The sequence below is a fragment of the Callionymus lyra genome, chromosome 18 (assembly GCF_982586985.1).
Source record: "Callionymus lyra chromosome 18, fCalLyr1.hap1.1, whole genome shotgun sequence".
Taxonomy (NCBI): Eukaryota; Metazoa; Chordata; class Actinopteri; order Syngnathiformes; family Callionymidae; genus Callionymus; species Callionymus lyra.
The window spans coordinates 13,964,531-13,985,098 of NC_141835.1; the positions used below are offsets into that span (position 1 = coordinate 13,964,531).

At 43.7% G+C, this 20,568-nt stretch overlaps 1 protein-coding gene across 2 annotated transcripts; it reads right to left on the bottom strand.

Moving 5' to 3' along the window:
* LOC148060582 (zinc finger protein DPF3-like) lies at positions 1–19,830 on the bottom strand. 2 transcript variants are annotated; one of them, XM_087780230.1, is made up of 11 exons: positions 19,751–19,830; positions 7,076–7,236; positions 6,554–6,661; positions 5,255–5,391; positions 3,621–3,716; positions 3,495–3,555; positions 3,346–3,387; positions 3,131–3,274; positions 2,936–3,049; positions 2,141–2,714; positions 1–1,587 (listed from the first exon to the last, which is right to left on the bottom strand). In XM_087780230.1, exons 1-10 carry the CDS (start codon positions 19,780–19,782, stop codon positions 2,599–2,601), a joined length of 1,011 nt encoding a protein of 336 aa, XP_087636356.1. In that variant the 5' UTR covers positions 19,783–19,830; the 3' UTR covers positions 1–1,587; positions 2,141–2,598. The 2 variants fall into 2 exon arrangements, with proteins under 2 accessions (XP_087636356.1, XP_087636355.1); XM_087780229.1 differs by having other exon boundaries at positions 2,141–2,759.
* Between the last annotated feature and the right edge of the window lie 738 nt (positions 19,831–20,568).

Genomic DNA, 20,568 nt, shown 5'->3' on the forward strand with positions numbered 1-20,568 from the left:
TTTTCCTGGAACAATAAAAATAGTTTAACAAACAACCGGCTTCATTTGCTCAATTTTGGACTTGTATGTACAGTCGAGGGTGAAAATCTTGTGTCCATTTCCATCACCTCTTGGCTCCATTCCTGTCCTGATGGCCCATCACGGCTGCCCCAGCAGGCCGGGGGACGAGTGCATCAGGGCCTATTGCTGTGTCGTCGGCTACGTCAACACAACTGCGTTCACATCATTAGCACAATTTTTAGAATCTTGCCGTCCATACCACCACGTGTGTCACATGATCAGTCGGGTGTGAAGTGTTGCTGTAAACAGCCTCTTCTATGGGTCACTGTTAATAACAATTTGAAGGTCGCTTTTCAACCAGCTTTTACTCGAGACCACAGGGTTGTTGACTAAAAATGGTTCTTCTAATACAAGAAGCATATCAAGTCCAATGTAAGTTCAGAAAACTAGAAAGATGACACTTGTTAGGGTGTTGTTTTGGCCAAACAACACTTATCTTTTTCTTTAAAAAAAGCTGTGTTTGTGCCTAGTATTGTTTGAATAGTAGTCATGTGACTGAATCCAGGGGTCGTGACAACAACCCACCAAAATGGTAGTATGGACGACTTCAAATCCAAACGTAGTCATCTGGACGTAGCCGTCGTCGAGGTATAACAGGCTAGCAAGCGACTTTGTCAAAGAACCGTAACTTCCGACTTTCTGATACAGCAGGTTTGTGATTAAAGACTTGGAAGAATCATACCAATAGCAAGACACGAACGGGTGTGCGGAGGGTCCCTGAGGGAGGAAAGGTGGTTTTTTTTTTTTGATGCACAAGAAGGTAAAAAGGTCAGGATTAATGGATCTTAGAAAACAAAGCAGGTATTTTTAAGTTGCAATAATTAACAACGTTCTGGACAGTGTGTGCAACCAGTGGCTTTTTTTTTTTAGACTCGAACACCTTCATATTGTAGTGAGGTGGTTCGAGATCTTCACCAAGTCTTGGATAGGAGCAAAGGTGTGGGGGGGGGGGGGGGTCAGCCACTTATTGCGAAGTGTATTTAAGCGTCGCAGTCCTTCAATGAGTACAATCGCATGGATCCACTGCAGAGTTTGGAACAATCGGCCAGAGGCAACCGGGCCCGAGGTATCTATACAGTCGGTTCTGATGATCCATGATTAAATAATATCATACAAGAGAGAAAATGGAGTCTGAGAACGACGGGAGAGTAATCCTGTAGTCTGGAGGACCAGAGCGTTGTGAGGGAGACCAGGACCGTCTCCATGGCCTGGTGAAACAAAAAAAAAAAAAGGGGGGAGGTTTATGGCTGTCATCTGAGCTTGTAACCGGGTCAGCACGGCAGGCTGGCACAGTGATGAGTAATGACGTCTTATTGTCACACCATATTACGAAAAACAAGAGCAGGACCGACAAGCACGCCAGGTCCTCCGTGTCCCCCGTAGTCCAGTACAAGGAAATAAAAGCAGCTCGACGTTTGCGGATTCTGTCCTATCGCCCCGATAACAGTTGCAGAAAAGAAAAAGGGCGGCGCCTTGAAAAGGTTGAAATGCATCTTCACTGGTCCGGTAAATTTGCCGCCTTAGCTCCTGAAACAGAGGGATACATTTACTACTTGATACTTGTTAACATGTGATATTTAAAACATATTATTAGCATATAAAGTAAGGTCAACTCGACCTTTATTGTGAATACTGCGATATACTGTAAATACATTGACTTAAGTTGACTTAACTTAAAGTGCCAAAAACCAACATTAAAGATGATTATAAAAGCCAATCTAGCAAAACTTAAGAACTTAACTCGCTTTTTACACGGTTATATTTTAGCTGTTAATATTTTACCAAGATTTATTAAAAATGGTAATTGTTAGCAGTGCTAGCGCTACAGTAGCTAGTTAAGATAACAAAGTGCTTAAAAAAAATAATTGTATTCTACAAAAAAATAATACAAACAAAATGTTCCCAATTATTAACTAATGTAGTATTAGAAATAAATTAGAAGTAGAGTTATAGCTTATATAGGTTTCTGAAAGTCTACAACTGCACTCTGTCATCTTAACCACTAGAGGTCTCTGTATTTCACATACATATGAACCAAAATCACGTTTGAAAAGGTGTGAATAAGCAGTTTTACACTTACCCGTCAATCATTCATCCTCTTCAGGTCTCGTAAAAAATACTAAGTATTATTGTTCATGGCTCAGTCTTCACGAAAGAAGATGCCTCGCCGCCTCAGCAGCTCAAGTTTGATTCCCACATTCATTCAACTTCCAGACGAAAAAAAAAACGAAAATAAATCAGTCGCACTTGAAAAATGTTCCATCTCCTCCAGTGTTTTTCCTTTTTTTTGTTCAAAATATTTCAGTTCCTTTTGCTCCAGTGAGAAAAAAAAACACATCAAAATCTAAAAAGTCAGTCTGTTTCCTTCAAAGTTAATATATATTTATGTTTATAGATATAAAAAAAGGTTTATAAATTATTCAACAGTAGATAAAACTTCACTCGGTCCTGAAATCACATTGTGCTTTCGGCAACAGAAAGAAGCAGCGCAGGTTTTCGTTCTGGAAAAATCATCTCGGGGGACTCGGGTCGGGCTCTCTATCTGTGCCGGCCGGGGAAGGCGGTGCCGTTCGTGGCGGGCTCCTCGAGGTCGTCGTCCTCGAAGCCGTGGAAGGTGGAGGTGTCGCTCTCGGAGGTGGTTCCGAATAGTTCCTCTGCTCCAGTGAACGCCCCGTCCTCCTTCTCGCCCCCGCGGTCAGCTGACCCGCAGGACCGAGAAGAACAGAACCGAGAAGACAATCACTTTATTTGCAGTTTGGCACAGAAGGAAACAAAAACAAGTCGACCAGATCCTGAAATAAAAACCTAATTTGATAAAAATTAAGTTGTTTTTTTAACATTTAAACTAAAACTCATGACACAGGGCGAAACTCACTTGTGCATTGGCAGGTCGGACAGGGGGAACCAGGTTTAACGGATTTCTTGTTCACACACTGGCATTTTTTGATGCAGTTGTTGGGGATGCTGGTGCCAACTATAGCCTTTGGACCTGGATGAGAAGCAAACAAAGGTGAGATTAACGCAGCTCGATTGCCTTCCTGGTGGCGTCTGGACAACCCGTTAGGCTCACGTTTCTGGCGGTCAGTCTGAGCTGCAGACTGGGATCTTGATGGGGGGACGGTGCTTCTCTCCCCCGCTCGCTCCTCCTCCGCCATGTGGGAATTTGTGTAGTGATAACTCAGACCTGCACGGTTTCTGTAGCGTTTGGCGTATACTGTGAGAAAACCAGAAAAATTGTAATTAATAAATATTTATCGACTTTGATTTGAAGAGAAGCGGAAATACCTGATGGTGAAGCTTTCGAGTTGTTTTTTTGTTTGTATCTATCTGAAACAAAGTAGAGAAGTCAGCCATGGCCTGCATCTCTAGCATGTCCTAAACTTACTCCTTTTTGTTGTATTTCTAGCACACACCACTATATACTCGACACTTACTGTCGCAGACGTACGGCTTGTCCTCGTCCAGGTCTGCCTTCCTACGGCCGGACCCTCGTCCCTGAAGACCACATATGCTGTGAGACGGTGATGCCGCTTATGGTCGTCATGACAACCAGAACTTACTCTTCCTTTCCCCCGATGTCTCCTCTTGGGCGTGTCCACCTCGAAGTCGTCGTCGTCGTTGAAGGCGTCTTCGGCGGCGTCGGCCTCCAGAACCCTCTAGAGGGGCACACACAGGAGTTACAGTTTTTACAAATGGCGACGCAACAAAGATGAGACGATGTACCACATGTTTTAGACTATAAGATGCACTTACAATCCTTTAATTTTCACCCAAAAAAATGACAGTGTGTCTTATAATCCAGTGCTCCTTAGAATCCAGTTGTATTTGCAAACTTAAACTAATTTAATGTGGTACACAGCTCTCAAAAATCTGTCAAAATGGTCTAGTACGGCTATGGTAAGCTACAAAGCCCGCTGCGAGGCTGCGTTGCGTTACTCCGCGGGGCTGAGTTGCGTTACTCCGCGGGGCTGCGTTGCGTTACTCCGCGGGGCTGCGTTGCGTTACTCCGCGGGGCTGCGTTGCGTTACTCCGCGGGGCTGCGTTGCGTTACTCCGCGGGGCTGCGTTGCGTTACTCCGCGGGGCTGCGTTGCGTTACTCCGCGGGGCTGCGTTGCGTTACTCCGCGGGGCTGCGTTGCGTTACTCCGCGGGGCTGCGTTGCGTTACTCCGCGGGGCTGCGGGGCTGTACTCCGCGGGGCTGCGGGGCTGTACTCCGCGGGGCTAGGTGGCGGTACTCCGCGGGGCTAGGTGGCGGTACTCCGCGGGGCTAGGTGGCGGTACTCCGCGGGGCTAGGTGGCGGTACTCCGCGGGGCTAGGTGGCGGTACTCCGCGGGGCTAGGTGGCGGTACTCCGCGGGGCTAGGTGGCGGTACTCCGCGGGGCTAGGTGGCGGTACTCCGCGGGGCTAGGTGGCGGTACTCCGCGGGGCTAGGTGGCGGTACTCCGCGGGGCTAGGTGGCGGTACTCCGCGGGGCTAGGTGGCGTTACTCCGCGGGGCTAGGTGGCGTTACTCCGCGGGGCTAGGTGGCGGTACTCCGCGGGGCTAGGTGGCGTTACTCCGCGGGGCTAGGTGGCGTTACTCCGCGGGGCTACGTGGCGTTACTCCGCGGGGCTAGGTGGCGTTACTCCGCGTGGCTACGTGGCGTTACTCAGCGGGGCTACGTGGCGTTACTCCGCGGGGCTACGTGGCGTTACTCCGCCGGGCTACGTGGCGTTACTCCGCGGGGCTAGGTGGCGTTACTCCGCCGGGCTACGTGGCGTTACTCCGCAGGGCTACGTGGCGTTACTCCGCCGGCTACGTGGCGTTACTCCGCCGGGCTTCGACGCACTGGACTAGACTTTGCTCACCGCGAGGTTCGTGTTATGACTCCAGAGTATTAACTCACTAAGGAATCTTGTGGAAAAATACGGTGTGAAAGGACAGGTCTTCCCAAAATGGCACCTGGTAAAAAAAAATGCTTAAGAAGCATATTTCAAGTAAGGCCCTTAGTGACACAGTAAACAAAATGCACCTTATAAGTGGGTGCAATATAAAAATAGACCCGTTCATCGTTAGTGGGTTTTATTATCAATTGCACTTAATAGTCATGAAACATATGCTACTATTTTCGGAAAGTAATCTATAATCTGAAAATCTGAGCAACAGGATCAAATGTCTGCTTTTTGGTTTGGATGTGTGAGACGTTGGACCCACCTGGATCTCCAACAGACTGTCCTCATCTTCAAGGTTCTTCTTCGAGGGGGTCCTCTTGTCCAGACCTTCTCCTCGGAGCAAAGCCTCCAGCGTCGTGCTCTGGGCGGGCAGCCCTTCCCTGGACACGATCCCATTGTCTGCTCTCAGAAAAAGAAAAACCGGTGAGGAGCTCACATTGCACACATATAACTAGATACGAGTTGAAAAAAGAAAAGTGTTGGAGTGGTGAGCACATGTTCATGAGTGGCGTGAGAGAAGTGTATTCTGGGTGAAGACGTGGTGCATGTATCGCCTCCTACAGTGGGATTCTGAGCAAACAGTGTAGGAGGCGAGCAGGTTGAAAAACAAACAGAAGCTCCGACAGTCGATCGTGTCTTGTTTACACGGTTTCTTCTCCCGTTTTTTCGGACGGGAGAAGCTTCTGCACCGTGAGGCAAGCAGCCCCTCACCATTGTGTCTGCACACGTTGACTTTCAACTCTCGACGACGAGACATAAACCCCCACCTCCCTCCCGCCAACCCCCCCACTCCCTTCCTCTCGTCACCCCTGGGAGCCGGTGAGCTATAAATAGAGCCGTCAGCAGCCTGCAGCAGGGAGCCCACTCTGCATGCAGCCCAACGCCGTGTCTGCGAGACATCCAGAAGTTTTTCTGCGCGCCGCCACTGCTGGCCAGCTGTGGAATCACGCCCCGTGGCAGAGACGCCGGGTCAAATCAGGGTACGGTTGAGCTCAGCTCGCCCCGACACGGCGCGCACGCCGCTGTTGTCGGGGGAAGAGCCAGAACAAAGGGAAGTGTTGGGGAAACAAAGGATTGGTTCATGTGGCGCCTCACCCAAACATGGAACTATTTTGAATTATTATTACGTTAATCATCACGGGTCCTTCATTAAAAACTAGTCTGGTGACAAAACAGTCTTTGAAGAGCATGGAAAAAGGTAGTTGATAAAACCAGGTCCACAGGGAATCAGTCAAATAAGTGGTAAGCTTACAAAACAGGCCAAACTGCTCTTTTCAACGCGGTTGCTAAATAACGTTGCCAAACACCAAGCTCGCAGCGGCTCTTAATCTAATTACCAAATCTACATCTTGCAAAACAAGCGCACCGGGCGGAGCGAACAACGCCGCACTTCATCGTCCTGCAAGAATCAAAAATGACTGGCAGCTTGTAGGGATCAGCACTTCCGAAAAAGCAGCGACGCGCTTTTAGCCAGATGATTCCTGAACATCAGCAGTAAACCACATGAGCTAGGAGGGGGAGGTGGAAGGGGGACGGAGGGGGTGGGGGGGCAGGAACGTACCTAGTTTAAGACCGTAGATGCCCAGGTGGGGGTCTGTGGTGGCGTGGAGTCTTCTCTTCTTCCTCCAACAGCGGGCGGGGTACGTATACATCTGTCCCGCCGCCATTCCTGGACACAGAGGTCAAAACACAATATTTAATATTCCGTCTTCATTGTGCTGGTGCTGTTGCCGCGGAGCGCCCCGAGACCGCCAAAGCCGGCGCTCCGTGAAGAACTGCGGTAATAATCTGAAATAACCTGCTTAAAGCTGCGCTCGCGTTTGGCAGAAATTAAGTTACCGTTCAGTCAGAAAATGAGAAACTTGTGTGACAAATCCTCTCTTCGGTAATCCCGACTCCAAAGTCTGGGGAGTTGCCATGGCGACGGTTATTTCAGTAGCTGTCAATCAGAATCACACACTCCGCGGCTAATTAAAATTAAACTGACGAGTGATCACCTGACGGTGTGTGTGCCTGCTGAACCCCCAACCCCCTCCATCACCACCATGTGTGTGTGAGTGTGTGTGTGCGCGTGTGCATGTACCAGGGCTGCGCTGGTGACGCTCCATCCATATGTAGCAGTTGTTCTGAGCCACACCGGTCTGAGAGTCCAGGAACGGTAGGCGGACGCTGCGTTCTGCACACAGGCGGGCGTTGTAGCTGCGGCACTGCTCGATGGCGTCCTTGTAGAATTGATCGCCCAACCTGCAGGGGGCGCACGAGAGCTCAGTAACAAGCGTAGATACAGACAAAGACAGCAGGCTAACGCCAAATGTACAGGACATCATTTAAATGAAACATAATCGTGCACATTTATATGTTGCGTAAGTTGATTCGCTTGTTAGCGAGATAGCTTTGTATAATATTGACTTCAGGCATCACTGAGGAGGTCACCAATGGAAATCCGTTTTACTCGTGTTTTGAAAGCCACAACCAGCAGTCAGTTTATAACCTTCTTAACAAATGACTTTTCTTTCATTTACTTAGCGACCAGGGCTTCAAATATCCCCATAGGACCAACAAAAACAAGTTTTGGTAATATACAACAAAACTATTGCTGACGTTAGCTTACTAGCTCATGACTAATTCTTACGCCGAATGATTTTTCTCAGGCTTCTCTCGTTTTTTTTTTTGGCCAAGAATGGAGAAGTTGCTTCCCGAGCGCTCCGGAGACTCATCCGCTCCCTCGGGGCCCGGGTGTTAATATCCAGAATGGAATTGGGAACCCTCAATCTCTGCCACATGGACGGCGAGTTAATTAGCCCATATAATTAATCTCACCAGAGTGCCTGGCACAAGGGCAGCTTTTAATTTGACAAGATTAAAGATGGAGGTAAGCGTCGTCGTCCTGACTTTTAACCATCGGATGTTGGGGGACCCGGGGTTCGTCTCGGGCTCCTCTGGTTTGATCAAGGCGTCTCCCAAACGAGCCCCACACACACACCACGTGTTTCCAATTTGAGCATTAGCAGGACGGCCATTTTAAAGTGAAACTAATGAGCCGGCGGCTGCGAGTTCGAGCCTGGAATCTTTAAGCAGAGGCTCGGGGAGGCGGGTGCGCGGCGTGTCCTGCTCTAACCTTCTCCCTCTCGTCTTTGCCGCGTTAGGAATGTCGTCGCGCACAAAGCCCGCCGCTCTGTGACGGACAAAGCCTCAGTGTCTGAGGCTTCTGGGGGAGAGAGGAGCTGCATGTCAGGGTGATGGAGACGAGAAAACCCGACAAAATAATGTTAGTGTACAATTCATACATTATTCTAACACAACGTATGAATTCAACATATACTGAGGCACGGAATGTTTAAAAAAAAAATACTGTTGTCATTTGTTGTGATGGCAACGAGTCGTGATATCTTTGGAAGGCTGACCGTTCTCTTTTGGCCACGAGGTTTGACCTCATTAGATGATGAACTCACTGAGAACGTCTCCGTGTCGTTCACTCACTGGTCCTCTTGTCTTGCGAGTCCTAGATACAGACTGACAGACCAAAAATGAAGACTGGATTCTTTGTGACTCCATCCCTACGACCCGTTTCTCAACAAGGTCCAGCTGCAGTATGCTGCTCACGGTAGGCCTCACATACCTTACGTCACACCCCTAGGTGGTCACGTAACACGCACGAGACGCTGGCATTAGGTTTCCGAGCGCTGGGAGAAAAACGTCTTAGGGCTCACGTTAAGCCTCGTACCACTTCCTTTACTCACGACTACTCAAAGGCCTAATTGTCCACTGCTGGTCACTGACCTTTCAGTTGTTAAAATAACACCTACAAAAGAGGTTACAAAAGGTGTCTACAAAAGTGTATTCTACTGTGTAAAAATGTCTACAGAAGAGGCAACAAAAGTGTCTACTGATGGGGTTACAAAAGTGTATTCTAAAGTGTCTACAAAAGTGTAAAATAGTCGACAAAAGAGGTTACAAAAGTGTCTTCGAAGGCGTCTACTACTGTGTAATAAAGTCTACAGAAGAGGCAACGAAAGTGTCTACTGATGGGGGTACAAAAGTGTTTTTTAATGTCTTTGAAGGTGTCTACAAAAATGTCTACTACTGTGTAATAAAGTCTACGGAAGAGACAACAAAAGTGTCTACAAAAGTTTAAAATAGTCGACAAAAGAGTCTACAGAAGAGGCTAAGAAAATGTCTACAGAAGAGGTTACAAAAGTGTTTTCGAAGGTGTCTACAAAAGGTGTCTATGAAAGTGTCTACTACTGTGTAATAAGGTCTACAGAAGAGAAAAACGAAAGTGTCTACTGATGGGGTTACAAAAGTGTTTTTTAAGTGTCTACAAAAGTGTAAAATAGTCGACAAAAGAGTCTACAGAAGAGGCTAAGAAAATGTCCACAGAAGAGATCACATAAGTGTTTTCGAAGGTGTCTACTACTGTGTAATAAAAGTCTAAAGAAGAGGCAACAAAAGTGTCTACTGATAGGGTTACAAAAGTCTTATAATGTGTCTAAAAAGTGTCTACAAAAGTGACTATGCCTTTTCAATTGTCTTTTCATTTTTGGAATTAAGCTCTTCCAAGATCATTAAATCACCACTTCAAACTATTTTATGTAACTTTAATTTTCTTCAAAAACAGATCAGCATGTATTACCTTTCCTACTGTATGCAGAACTATTCTCTCACATGTGCTGATGGTTCCTCCTTCTATAGGAAGCAGATTTTACGAGCAAGGCATCACGCAGGTTGGCCACATGGCTGAAGACCAGAGTTCAAAGATTTGACTCCCCTGGCAGTAGCGCGAGTCGAATTTTCACTTAAGCTGCCTTCCCCCGGATATATAAAGGCTTTGCTAATTATGTCACGGATGTGTTTTTACCCGGCGAATACTTTTATGACCAAATTGAATCTCGAAGCATGCCTTGTTGACAGTAGAGTCAAGTTCTTGCACTTTTGCTTGAAACAATCAGAGGTTTAGGAACTGTTTTCTGAAGGCAAACATGACTAAGACTGGTTTACTCAGATGTAAACCATGTCACAGTTTTATTTTTATCTAGGTCAACGAAAGAAGCTTCTTGAGCTTTCAATCAGTTTATTTTAAGGAAGCCAAAAATATTTAGTCATCACGTTTAAATTAGCCTGGATGAGCCAAACCTATTTTCAAGTTTGGTGTCACCTGTAAAGAATGCACCACCATGTCAACACAACAAACATTTGTCTAGTGACATTAAGCCAGTTATTGATCAAGTTAATGCAACATAAAAATACATGACAAGGAAAACTAGTCAAACAGCCTCATCGAGCTAAACAACTTGCTGATACAACAGGACTGTACAAATTGGATTAAGTTCTAATGCAATCTGACCATTTGCAAATACACACAAGCCCAAAATTGTTTTTACAATAGCACCATTATCAAACAAAATAAAAGTAGACTACTAGTTAAACCAGAAAGAGACCCAGCACCTGGTACTCGGTAGGTAGTGCTGCATGCATCAAAATTAATTTTGGTCACCTCTGATCGTTCTCATTCAGATTTTAAAATGTTGCTTTCCTAAAATGTTTTTGAATGTCATCAAACTTTTCATTTAAGAAAAGGAATCATATCACTAGGCCTTGAACTGCAAGCCATTGTTTTGATTCCTAAAACTCCTCCCAGATTTTGCACTCTCCTTTTGGTCAGTTTTTTTTTTCTTCCCTTTTGCGCATGAGAACAACGTCACATTCATGGCATGTGCACTACACACCACCTTCAGAAGCCTACTGCAGTTTCCTGAGGATGCCAGAAATGACTCCATATTTACAAAACACGTTTTTTTTTTAAAACAGAAAAAAAAGATTCCATGGGACAGATTCCATGAGATATTTTGTGACAAAAAGCGGTTACTCTAATCTTGACCATCCATGATTGATCCAGGGATCAATAATGGTAACTGATTTGCTTTGTTCTTAGAGTTTCTCAAAGACAGAGTAATTTTATTGTGAGCGAAGGTAGATGTCCGGCCGACTGCTAGTGTCGAAATATATCCCTATTGTGGTTATCTGGGATGGAGGCTTCAGTAAGTTCCATCAAGACTTGTTATTTCTCAAGAGCATCAAATAAAGACAACACATTACTACGCAACTCTCTTATCTACATTACTTGTATTGCTCCCGTTCTCTTATGAACCATCAAACCACCTAACCAATCACCTAAGGTATAGATAGACCTGTCTCCACCTATTTCCTTTGTCCTTCCTTAAGGGAGGAATGGCCTCGGACTCCGAGCAAGCCCGGCCTCCCCCTCACCCCTGGTGCCGCTTCACATTTGATACGATGTGATCCAGTGAGCACAGCAGGTTGCAGACCGATAAAGCAAACAGGAGGCCATCATCCGCGAAAAAGATGTTACGCAACCTTCGGGCCAGTGACCAACCGACAAACCCTGCTCAGGCGGAATTGGGGAGTTCCTCTGTGACTCCCTTGCAATTTATGTAAAATGCTGAGTTTGAAAAAAAAAAAATAAACGGGGGCGAAATATCCGGGCAAGAGATGTTGACAGCGGCACAAATCCCCTCAAGGACCGAGCCCGTCAGAACGTCCAGTCGGTGTCAGTAGAATTGACCAGCAAGAAATAGATGGGTCAGGAGGACAAATCTGGAACAGTCGGTTTGCTTTGCAGGAACCGGGAAGGTGGCGTCATCTGTTGCCTTATTGTAGAATATAAACATGTTTTTACCTGAAACATTCATTTGAAAATTACCGGCATGACTTTCATTTGTTTTTTTTGTTTTTTTTACACAAAAGCAAATGTAAATTGCATAACATGAAAACAACTTGAATTAGAAGTACTAGATCAATTTACCTTTCATAACATTGGCTAGGCTTAACTTTCTTAAGCCTTGTGTCATCTCTGGGTCAAGGTGACCCAGTGGCCTGAAAACAAATATGTTTGTGGTATGTAAGATGAACGACCTCCCTGGCTTCCAGAAATACCTATGCCATGGTGAAGGTGGTTCACCTTGACCCAGAGACAATGCAAGGGATACAAAAAAACACATTTGTTTTCGGGCCACCGGGTCACCTTGACCCAGAGGAAACACATGGGTTCAAAGGTTTAGTGCTAGATTCATTAGATTCATTAGCGTCTGGGACGTTATTAAGGTGGTCAACGGCAAGTACCATGCTACCGTAGGCTCCCAGCACAAAAACACATCCATTTTTTAAGCCTAATTATTTTCACGACGCCAACTCCAACTTCTCTTTCGCATTACAAACAACCCTCTTGCCAGCATTTGAACTTCAGATCCCGACTTAGAGGGTGTTTTTTCTACATTTATTTGATGTCGAGTGTTTTCTATAAAGCGGTATCCATTCAAAACAGAGTATGCTCACGAACTAGTGTACCTCCATACTGTCTTTGGCTTCAATCCATCGAAATTATGAACAAGTATCCTACAATCTTTTGCAACATATAAGGTAGTTTTTCCTCTTACTGATGTACGTTTGACGCAAATGAAAAGTGACTTGAGTGACGAAAGATTTCCTCCTCCATATGTCTCGGTAATGAATGAATAATTTGAGTGTATGATAACGCTTTCGCTGCAGTGAGGACCAGAGCACCCACATGCAAGTGTGCCGCATTTCTTTACTAACAAGCGTCGACCTCCACTTGTACGCCGACGCACTCGTCCGTTGATACCACCAAGCAGCTACGGCGTGTCATCTCGGATTACTAAAAGCCGAACGGCTGCAACTGGTCCCCTGAAGTGGTCCCTGCCTCAAGTGCCACCGCATAAAAAAAAAAGGCAGCCAGAGACTACTACAGAAAAGACGATGATCATCGGTGCGATGGTAAAAGAGGGGGAGCGGCAGAGTTAGACCCCGAGTTTCATGTTGAAACAAGCAGGTGCTTGTTGTTTACTGATGCTCCACAACAAAACTATCTCACGGGAGGTTTAGATGTCAGATATAAACCGGAGAAGGAAGTTGAGCAACAGCATTTTACAATGTATGACACACAAACATCCACATCAACTTTGACCCACTGATCTGATTTCTTGTTATTCTCTGCTGTGTTGGAACTAGGGCAACAGTATCGATGCTTTTCAAAACAACTCTAGTGAAACATGTATGGCCAATGAATGCTAAATATAGTAAAGTAAAGCAGTAACTATTTGGCTCTTTTAAGTCTCTAACGTTTCTAATATCATACTTCAACAGAATTGAATAACTTTGCTAGCAATAGCAGTTACATTACACCAGCACCTTTATTGGTGACACATTTGGAAAATCTGTGAAGTTATATTAACATCTCTAATTCTACATATATAACAGGAATTTGTACTTCCTTCAAGCAATTGTTGCTAGAAGAAAATATAACAATTAAAGTTAGTTTGCAAATGCATAATTCAGTGGCTTTTAACAAGAGATTTATTAAATACTTAACACAAAAAATGGGAATTTTACAAAGGCTGGTTCGACACAATATAAAAACCGTAATTCAATGTTTCAGAGAATTTGGAATAACATGAATAATGTGACTCTTAAACGTGATCTATCATATCTATATTTGAAAATACAAATGGAAAGAATGGTTAAAAATTACTTTAAAATGTACATAACATTAGACTTTTGCGTCCATCTTAACCTTATGAATAACAGTTATCCAGGAATTGAAACACAAACGCAGTATCAGAATACGATGCTAATTTGCCATGGTATTGATACATCGATGTATGTGTTAGCTTGTTGAAAATATACGTTACTCAAGTTAATTAACTTGATTTCTTCATTATTTGCAATTTATAGGAATAATGCCAAATTAAAATGGCTTTAAATTGTGTTGCAAACTTTATGCATTTATTTTAACTATATGAAAATGTTATAATTTTATAATTTTTTGTATTTTTTGTCTTATGATTTTACTAGCGATGACGATCCCATTTCTGCTTTTATCCATTGTGCTTAATGCTAAAGGCTTAAAGGCTACAGGCTACATGTAAACTGGTCCAACACACTCACAAAAAGTGATTCTTTAGGGGGTTTTTACAATAGTAAGCAACAAGTTTCTGGGTGTCAAAGACCCTCTATAATATATACATTTAATATTGTCTGAAAATGATGTCACTGCAAAGAGTTAAAGTGATTTAAATCATGAGTATCGCTAAAAAAAAAAAGTGACTTAAAAACATTGGTTGAATAAAACATTACTGGTTGAAATGCTGACACAGCAGAAGAGCTTACGTAACACAGACAGTAAACATAGTTAAAGATCCACACAATCTTACTGATAATGATTTGTTTTTTCGAGGTCTTTCAAAAAAGGATACACGTGTTAAGTGGTTGGTGTTTTTGAAGGCACAAAAGCTCCAAAAATACCTTGAAAATTATTGATATACAGATCTCCAGAAAAAAAAAGGTTTTCGAACTGCATTGTGGCGGTTGAATTTGCGAGGAACAGAAATCTTACAGTCCAGCGGGGCCTCTGCTATCAGCTCGATCTTGTCAATAGTTGGCCGAGTCACATGACTGCGTCAGTAAAGAGAGCAAACACTTTCTGTGTGGAGCTTTACGGGAGCTCCAATATAGGAGGTGACGAAATAAATGCAAAATCGGTTTGATGAGAAAGCAGGTGATGCTACTGAGAAGGCTCCCACACAGGGAGAAGGGTGAAGATGAGGAGGAGGAGGAAGAGGAGGAAGAGGAGGAGGAGGGTCCAAACAGCTCCTGACAACAACCTCTAATTACAGCAATCGGAATGATACAGCTCGGTCGCGGAGGAAACCAGCCCACACTGACTCACTCAGGAGTCACGCAAACACCACTCCAGTGACAACTTAGGGGTTTTTGCCGCTTGATACAAGCACAACATGAACAACACAAAAAAAGAAATCGTCTAAACTAATAAACACGATAATAAAATTCTATTCATTCAATGAGCCACTGTTTAGGGGGCATGACTGCACAGCCGAGGTCACGCAACCATGTGATCCCGGAACATCTGACATGTGTGTGTTGACATGTGTGTGAACACGAGTGTATCAGAAAAAAAAACACGTTTTTTGTGTCCAAACACACTACTGGATCACATGACATTTTTAGAACCACATTCACAAATGTCTTTAATTTAATGTCTCCATAGCCCCACAGTCAACAAAAGTTATTTTAAATAATATTATTGTGAGAAGAAAAAAGACTCAACATAAAAGATAGCGGCGATAAATACAAACGAGAGTCAACTTCGCCTACCAACTTCAACGCCTACCTAAACTTCAATCTCAAAATGATTCATGTTGATAAAATGTTTCAAGATAAACACCTTTTTTTTTTTTATTAACAAGGACCAGGGTGGTGCGTTTAATGGCGTAGGAAACGCCATGATATATTCAATAGAAAATGAAGCAATAAAAAAAGCAAATGTTTTACTAAAAGAAATAAAAAACGATGTGCTCATTTTGTGCTGGTATAGACACAGTATTCATGAGTCTGTAAGGTTAAAATAATAAGTTTAAAAGTTGCTAAAATTGAATGGAAAAATGGAAAAATTAGATTTAATTTAGCCCCTGAAGTTTCTCCATCCATCTGTCTGTCTACCCATCTCCCCCTTCTAGGATGTCTACACCGTGTCTGGTTGTGCTCAAGGTTTCTGCTTTTTGAAAGGAAGTTTTTCCTCACCACTGTCCCACTGTTGTTTCACTGGGAAATGTTTTTTATTTCTCCGATATAGTCTTACTTAAATTGTAAGTAAGTAAGTAAGTAAAGGTTATTTGTAAAGCGCCTTTCTAGACCAGGGGCAAAAAGCGCTTTAACAAACAAAAGAGACACACAGTTAAAATATTTACTTTAAAAGGCCAAGACACATAAGACAAACACAGGAGTACCAGAAAATCAGGGAAAATCCTGCACAAATAAAAATGCCTTAAGATGTTTCTTGAAGGAGTCAGTAGATCTATCAAGCGCAAAGAGAGAGGAAGATCGTTCCAAAGCTTAAGAGCAACAGTCTGGAAGGATTTCTCTCCTCTGGTCCAGAAGCGTGTTCAGGAACCATTAGTAGATTCTGATCCACAGACCTCAGAGCCCGAGCTGGGGTGTAAGGCTGGATCAGATCACTGATGGAATGAGGACCATGACCATGATTAGCTCTGAAAGTAAGAACCAGAATTTTTAAGTTGATCCTGTAAGAAACTAGCAGCCAGTGGAGAGATTTAAGGATCGGAGAAATGTGAGTTCTCCTACCAGAGCCACTCAGAATTCTCGCTGCAGAGTTTTGTATAAACTGCAGGCGAGACAGATCCTTCTTGTTAAGACATGAAAATCAACTGTTGCAATAGTCCAGACAAACTCATGGATTACAAGCTCCAGATCATGTTGTGACATCATGTATGTTTGGTTAAAATTGAATTTTAATGTTGTTTTAGTTTGTTTTTTCATCTATAAATGTCCGCTGTTTCAAGGGTTAAGACGTTCATAATGAGCTCTAGCATTAATTAAATACGTAAAGGATTCGCTCTCCTCAGCACCAAGACAAGGGACACACTTTATCTGGGCGACAAAGTCAAACCAGCCGCTCATTTCCCTCAAGTCACTCACCCTAATACAGGAAGAAAAAAAAAAAAAGGTCAAACTGGTCCAGGGGAGCAGCATCCAATTAATGTCAAGTGTGACTAATTATAATCCGACAAACGTGTGAAATGGAGGCAGAAACGCCGAGACACACCGGCTTATTTTAGCAGATTGAAACACTTCATTAGGGGCTGGTTTTATAGCGACGGATCATTGCCCGTGGTGGATGATGGAGGACCACCCCGCGACGGAGGCAAACGATCCCCTCGACAACAACACATTAAAGCCACGACGAATCGCTCATCATAGGGGGGGCGTAGAGCAGTTTCCAGACTTAAACCTCAGCGCAGATTTGAATGAAATTCCATTTGATAAGCAGGGTCAACGTCCTCTCTCGGGGGGGAGGTGAAGGTGAAAAACAGAGACGCACAACCTTCTGCACCTAGCTATCACCATAATAGCCTGCTGCCCTTCGTAACAACCCGCACAGCAATATTTAATGCCAAATTACAATACTCAAGGGTGTACCGGGTCATGTGACTCAGGTGAGGCGTGACCAAGGTGTCAATATTGGTGGTGAACATGTGGCAGGATTCTCAATCCTAAACCGCCAACACCTCAGCAAAACACAACGCCATCAGATTGACACACTTGAGTGAGTGGGTGTGATTGCAATATGATGCTCAAGTTATTTTATAATAACTATGGTTATCAAGGTGGAAAGATATGTCAAGGTACTTAAACCTCCATGAGTGTCGTGTCAAAATGAATTCGAGTTATTATGTTTTGCTGGTACGTAACATCATGTCAGAACCGCTGTATACAGGAGGTGTTGTAAGCGAAACATCACAATGTATTTTTTAAAAGATAATGTATCGATATTCGAAAGCACTGCTTTGTTATAACCGTAGTTCAGTGTTTCTAGTTCAAGTGTGTCACATTAAATCATTGAAATGAATTTACACTTAACATGAAAATACTTTCGAATTTTGTTCATTTTTTGTAATTTAACTGCAAGTTTTTACGTCATCCACAACTAAAGGAACAATGAAATACGATGACTGAGGACTAGAGGATACAGTCGACTCCAGCACCTCTTAAAGCTGATGTTTGAACAAATGAAAGCAGTTACGACTTCGTCAAGAGTCATGTGGTCTGTAAATTCTCCAACACTAGAGACAAGTACTCAACAATACTATAACTATATTGTTCCTACGGTATCGCGATATCACTAGTGTTGCCTCTGTATGTTGATATGCATCATATCCCCAGGTTCTTCCCAATGCACACCTCTAGTAACCAGTTAAGGCATAATTGGGAACTTCAATTAAACACTCGATCCAAGCTTATATTGTTAACTACTGAGGTAATTAATGAGTCATTACACTCATATCTAGAAATGTTGTATTAAATCCACTCACTCACTGTATTATGGCTTATATTATAGCACTCTAGCTTTAGCAAAATTCTATGATTAGCCATTTTATTCATTATATTACAAGGTTTACTTGGATATATAAAAACCTAGAACTTTAATAGGCCTTTCATTATGTTTAGTGACGACTTACTAGTCGTTTACAGATGTCCCCAAAAGGTTATACCTACACATGAAAATAGTAAACATTCACATGTTGCATATGCATTACATATTGAATTAAACTCATGTATGACTTGTTTTCTCATAAATATATGTAAAATCATATTATTTATTAACCTAAATATGAACATAAAACATAAATTATAAAAAGAAAATTAGCCGACCATCTAATGGGCCACAGACAATTATTTTGCATGTATTTGAACCAAGTAAACATGTGTTTGTCACTTTATTCAGCCCATTACACAAGCGGCTATAAAATAAATCTAAATATATTCATGCTTTTAAATGTATATCGTTACCTATAAAGGATGCAAGAGCTTAAGAGATTATTTATTACCATTGATACAAATAATTCCAATAAAACTAAAATGATGTGGAATAAATAAAGTAATTTTCTTGCATGTTTAATGAAGGGGGAGCATCACTGAGATAATACAGGTAAATTCAGCCACCAGGTGTGAAAAGACAACATCATAATCGGACTTATCTTGACTATTTTGCAAATTAAAACAGATGTAAATTAGCAGAAACACCTACGATAGTACAGACTAGTTAAACTCTTCAATTGAAACACTGAGACAATATGCGAGTTTTTAATTTAATTATTTTGTTTGCAAGTTAAACCACTAAAAACGACTCATCGAATCATCATCTCAAGGTGATCAGCCTCTCGCGAAGGTCCAAAGGTTTCCTCCGTTTTCCCCCTTTTCCGTGGAGGAGCAGATGGTTGTCCCAACACTTCCTCTCAGTTGGAGCATCCATCTCCCTCTCTCCCTCTCTGACAGATGGGCCCTGGATCCTGGACCAAGCTAATCTCCAGCCCTCCTCCACTTAAAGGCACAGAGGATCCACCTCCACGGTCATGATGTTGACGCTCACAAAAACCATCAAGGTGTTCCAAGGAATGACAAAAGACATGCACAAGTGGAAACAATGAAGATCAATAGGATAGAGTAGGGAGAAGGGAAAAAAAGGAGGATTTTCTAGACAATCCGGATTAACTAGTTAAATATTTACTGGTTACTTTAAACACGATATTGTTGATCCTCTACCATAATGTTGTTCTATGGGCTCCTGGACCCCCTCCCTCCCTCTTTTTTTGCTTCACCGGGTCCTGACCACGTCTGCCAAAGTTGACATGTCGACAACTATTAAAAAAAAAAAAACACTTTGGGAATGTCGACTATTCCTGCCGCACAATTTTAACGCCAAAAAAAAAAAAAAACACAACGCAAAACCTCGTGGGGATTATGAGCAGTTTAGCGAAAACGCAGCTTAGCGATCGTTTTGCGGAGATAAACCGAGAGCTGGAAAAAACGACAGTGTCTGGGGTTGAATGCGAAAACGATCGGGGGGGGTCGCCGGTCCCGTGCAGGGGGTTACACCGTACGTTTTTCCCCCGGACCCCCCAACACACGTCGGGACGTCGCTGTTATAACACCGGCAGGAGCGGCGGCAAGTCTACCGGAGCTACTTCTCCGGTGCACGAAGTGGACCCGAACATGAACCCAAGACAGCTCCGTGCGCCTCGTGCACACGGCCGGAAACGCCACGCGCACGCGGGCGGCCCCGGGAAGACCGCGACCGGCGACGAACGACGCGGCGATAAACTCCAGAAGGTTTGAAAACACTTACGCTTTTAGTGGATTCTGAATGACAGCCGCCATTTTGGTAGAATGTAACGCAATATCGGCGTCTTGCAGTTCTGAGGGAAACCTAGGGGAGGTGGCCAATCAGCGGCGGCGCTCGGCCCGTCGGCCAATCGGGAGGCGAGCAGGCGAGGACGGGGCGTGGCCACGCAGCGAGGGGGGCGGGAGGAGGGGGGGTTAACTGTCAAAATAATCTTAAAGGGTTTTCCTTCTATTTATCATATTTACAGCTGTTTGTCTGGAACTTTCACTTAAAGACACATCGACCCGCGGAGTGGAGGACATTGTGCTGCGGTGGGTACAGAGATCGACACGAAGGGGGGCGGGAGGCGAAGAACATGGAAGGAAGCCTGGTGTTAAATCATTTATTCAAACAGTCATGAATCATTTATCATCTTTCCCGTGAGCAGGAATTGTTTATACGTGGTTACATATGTTCGCGAGTGGGTGAAGAGAAGCCCAAAAAAAAAAAAAGACTGATTTGACAGGTTGTTTCTACAAGTCGGAGGTGTTTTAAGGTGTTGAGACACAATCTGGGAGGATGCCCTGGGGCAGACCCAAAGATGCACTGCTGAAAAACCTTGTTTTCCACTAGAAGGGATGGAAAAAAGGTTTAGTAACCAACCTTGCATTTAAAAATGCATCATCATCGCCATCAATGTTTCTGTGCAGCTGCAGTGTTGTAGAGAAACAGCTCAGCGACTGAAGCATGATCAATTCCTCCCACACAGTGAGTGGTTTGACATGGAGATTGAAACACACACACACACACACACACACACACAGGGGCTGAGAAACAAAGAA

What these genes read in the sequence shown, in the direction of transcription:
- LOC148060582 (XM_087780229.1), bottom strand. Translation starts at nt 19,782, where the DNA reads ATGGCGGCTGTCATTCAGAATCCACTAAAAGC. An exon ending in ATTCAGAATCCACTAAAAGC is followed by an intron (nt 7,237 to 19,750) that starts GTAAGTGTTTTC and finishes CGCCCCCTGCAG; the next exon opens with GTTGGGCGATCAATTCTACA. An exon ending in CAAGCCGTACGTCTGCGACA is followed by an intron (nt 3,388 to 3,494) that starts GTAAGTGTCGAG and finishes ACTTTGTTTCAG; the next exon opens with ATAGATACAAACAAAAAAAC.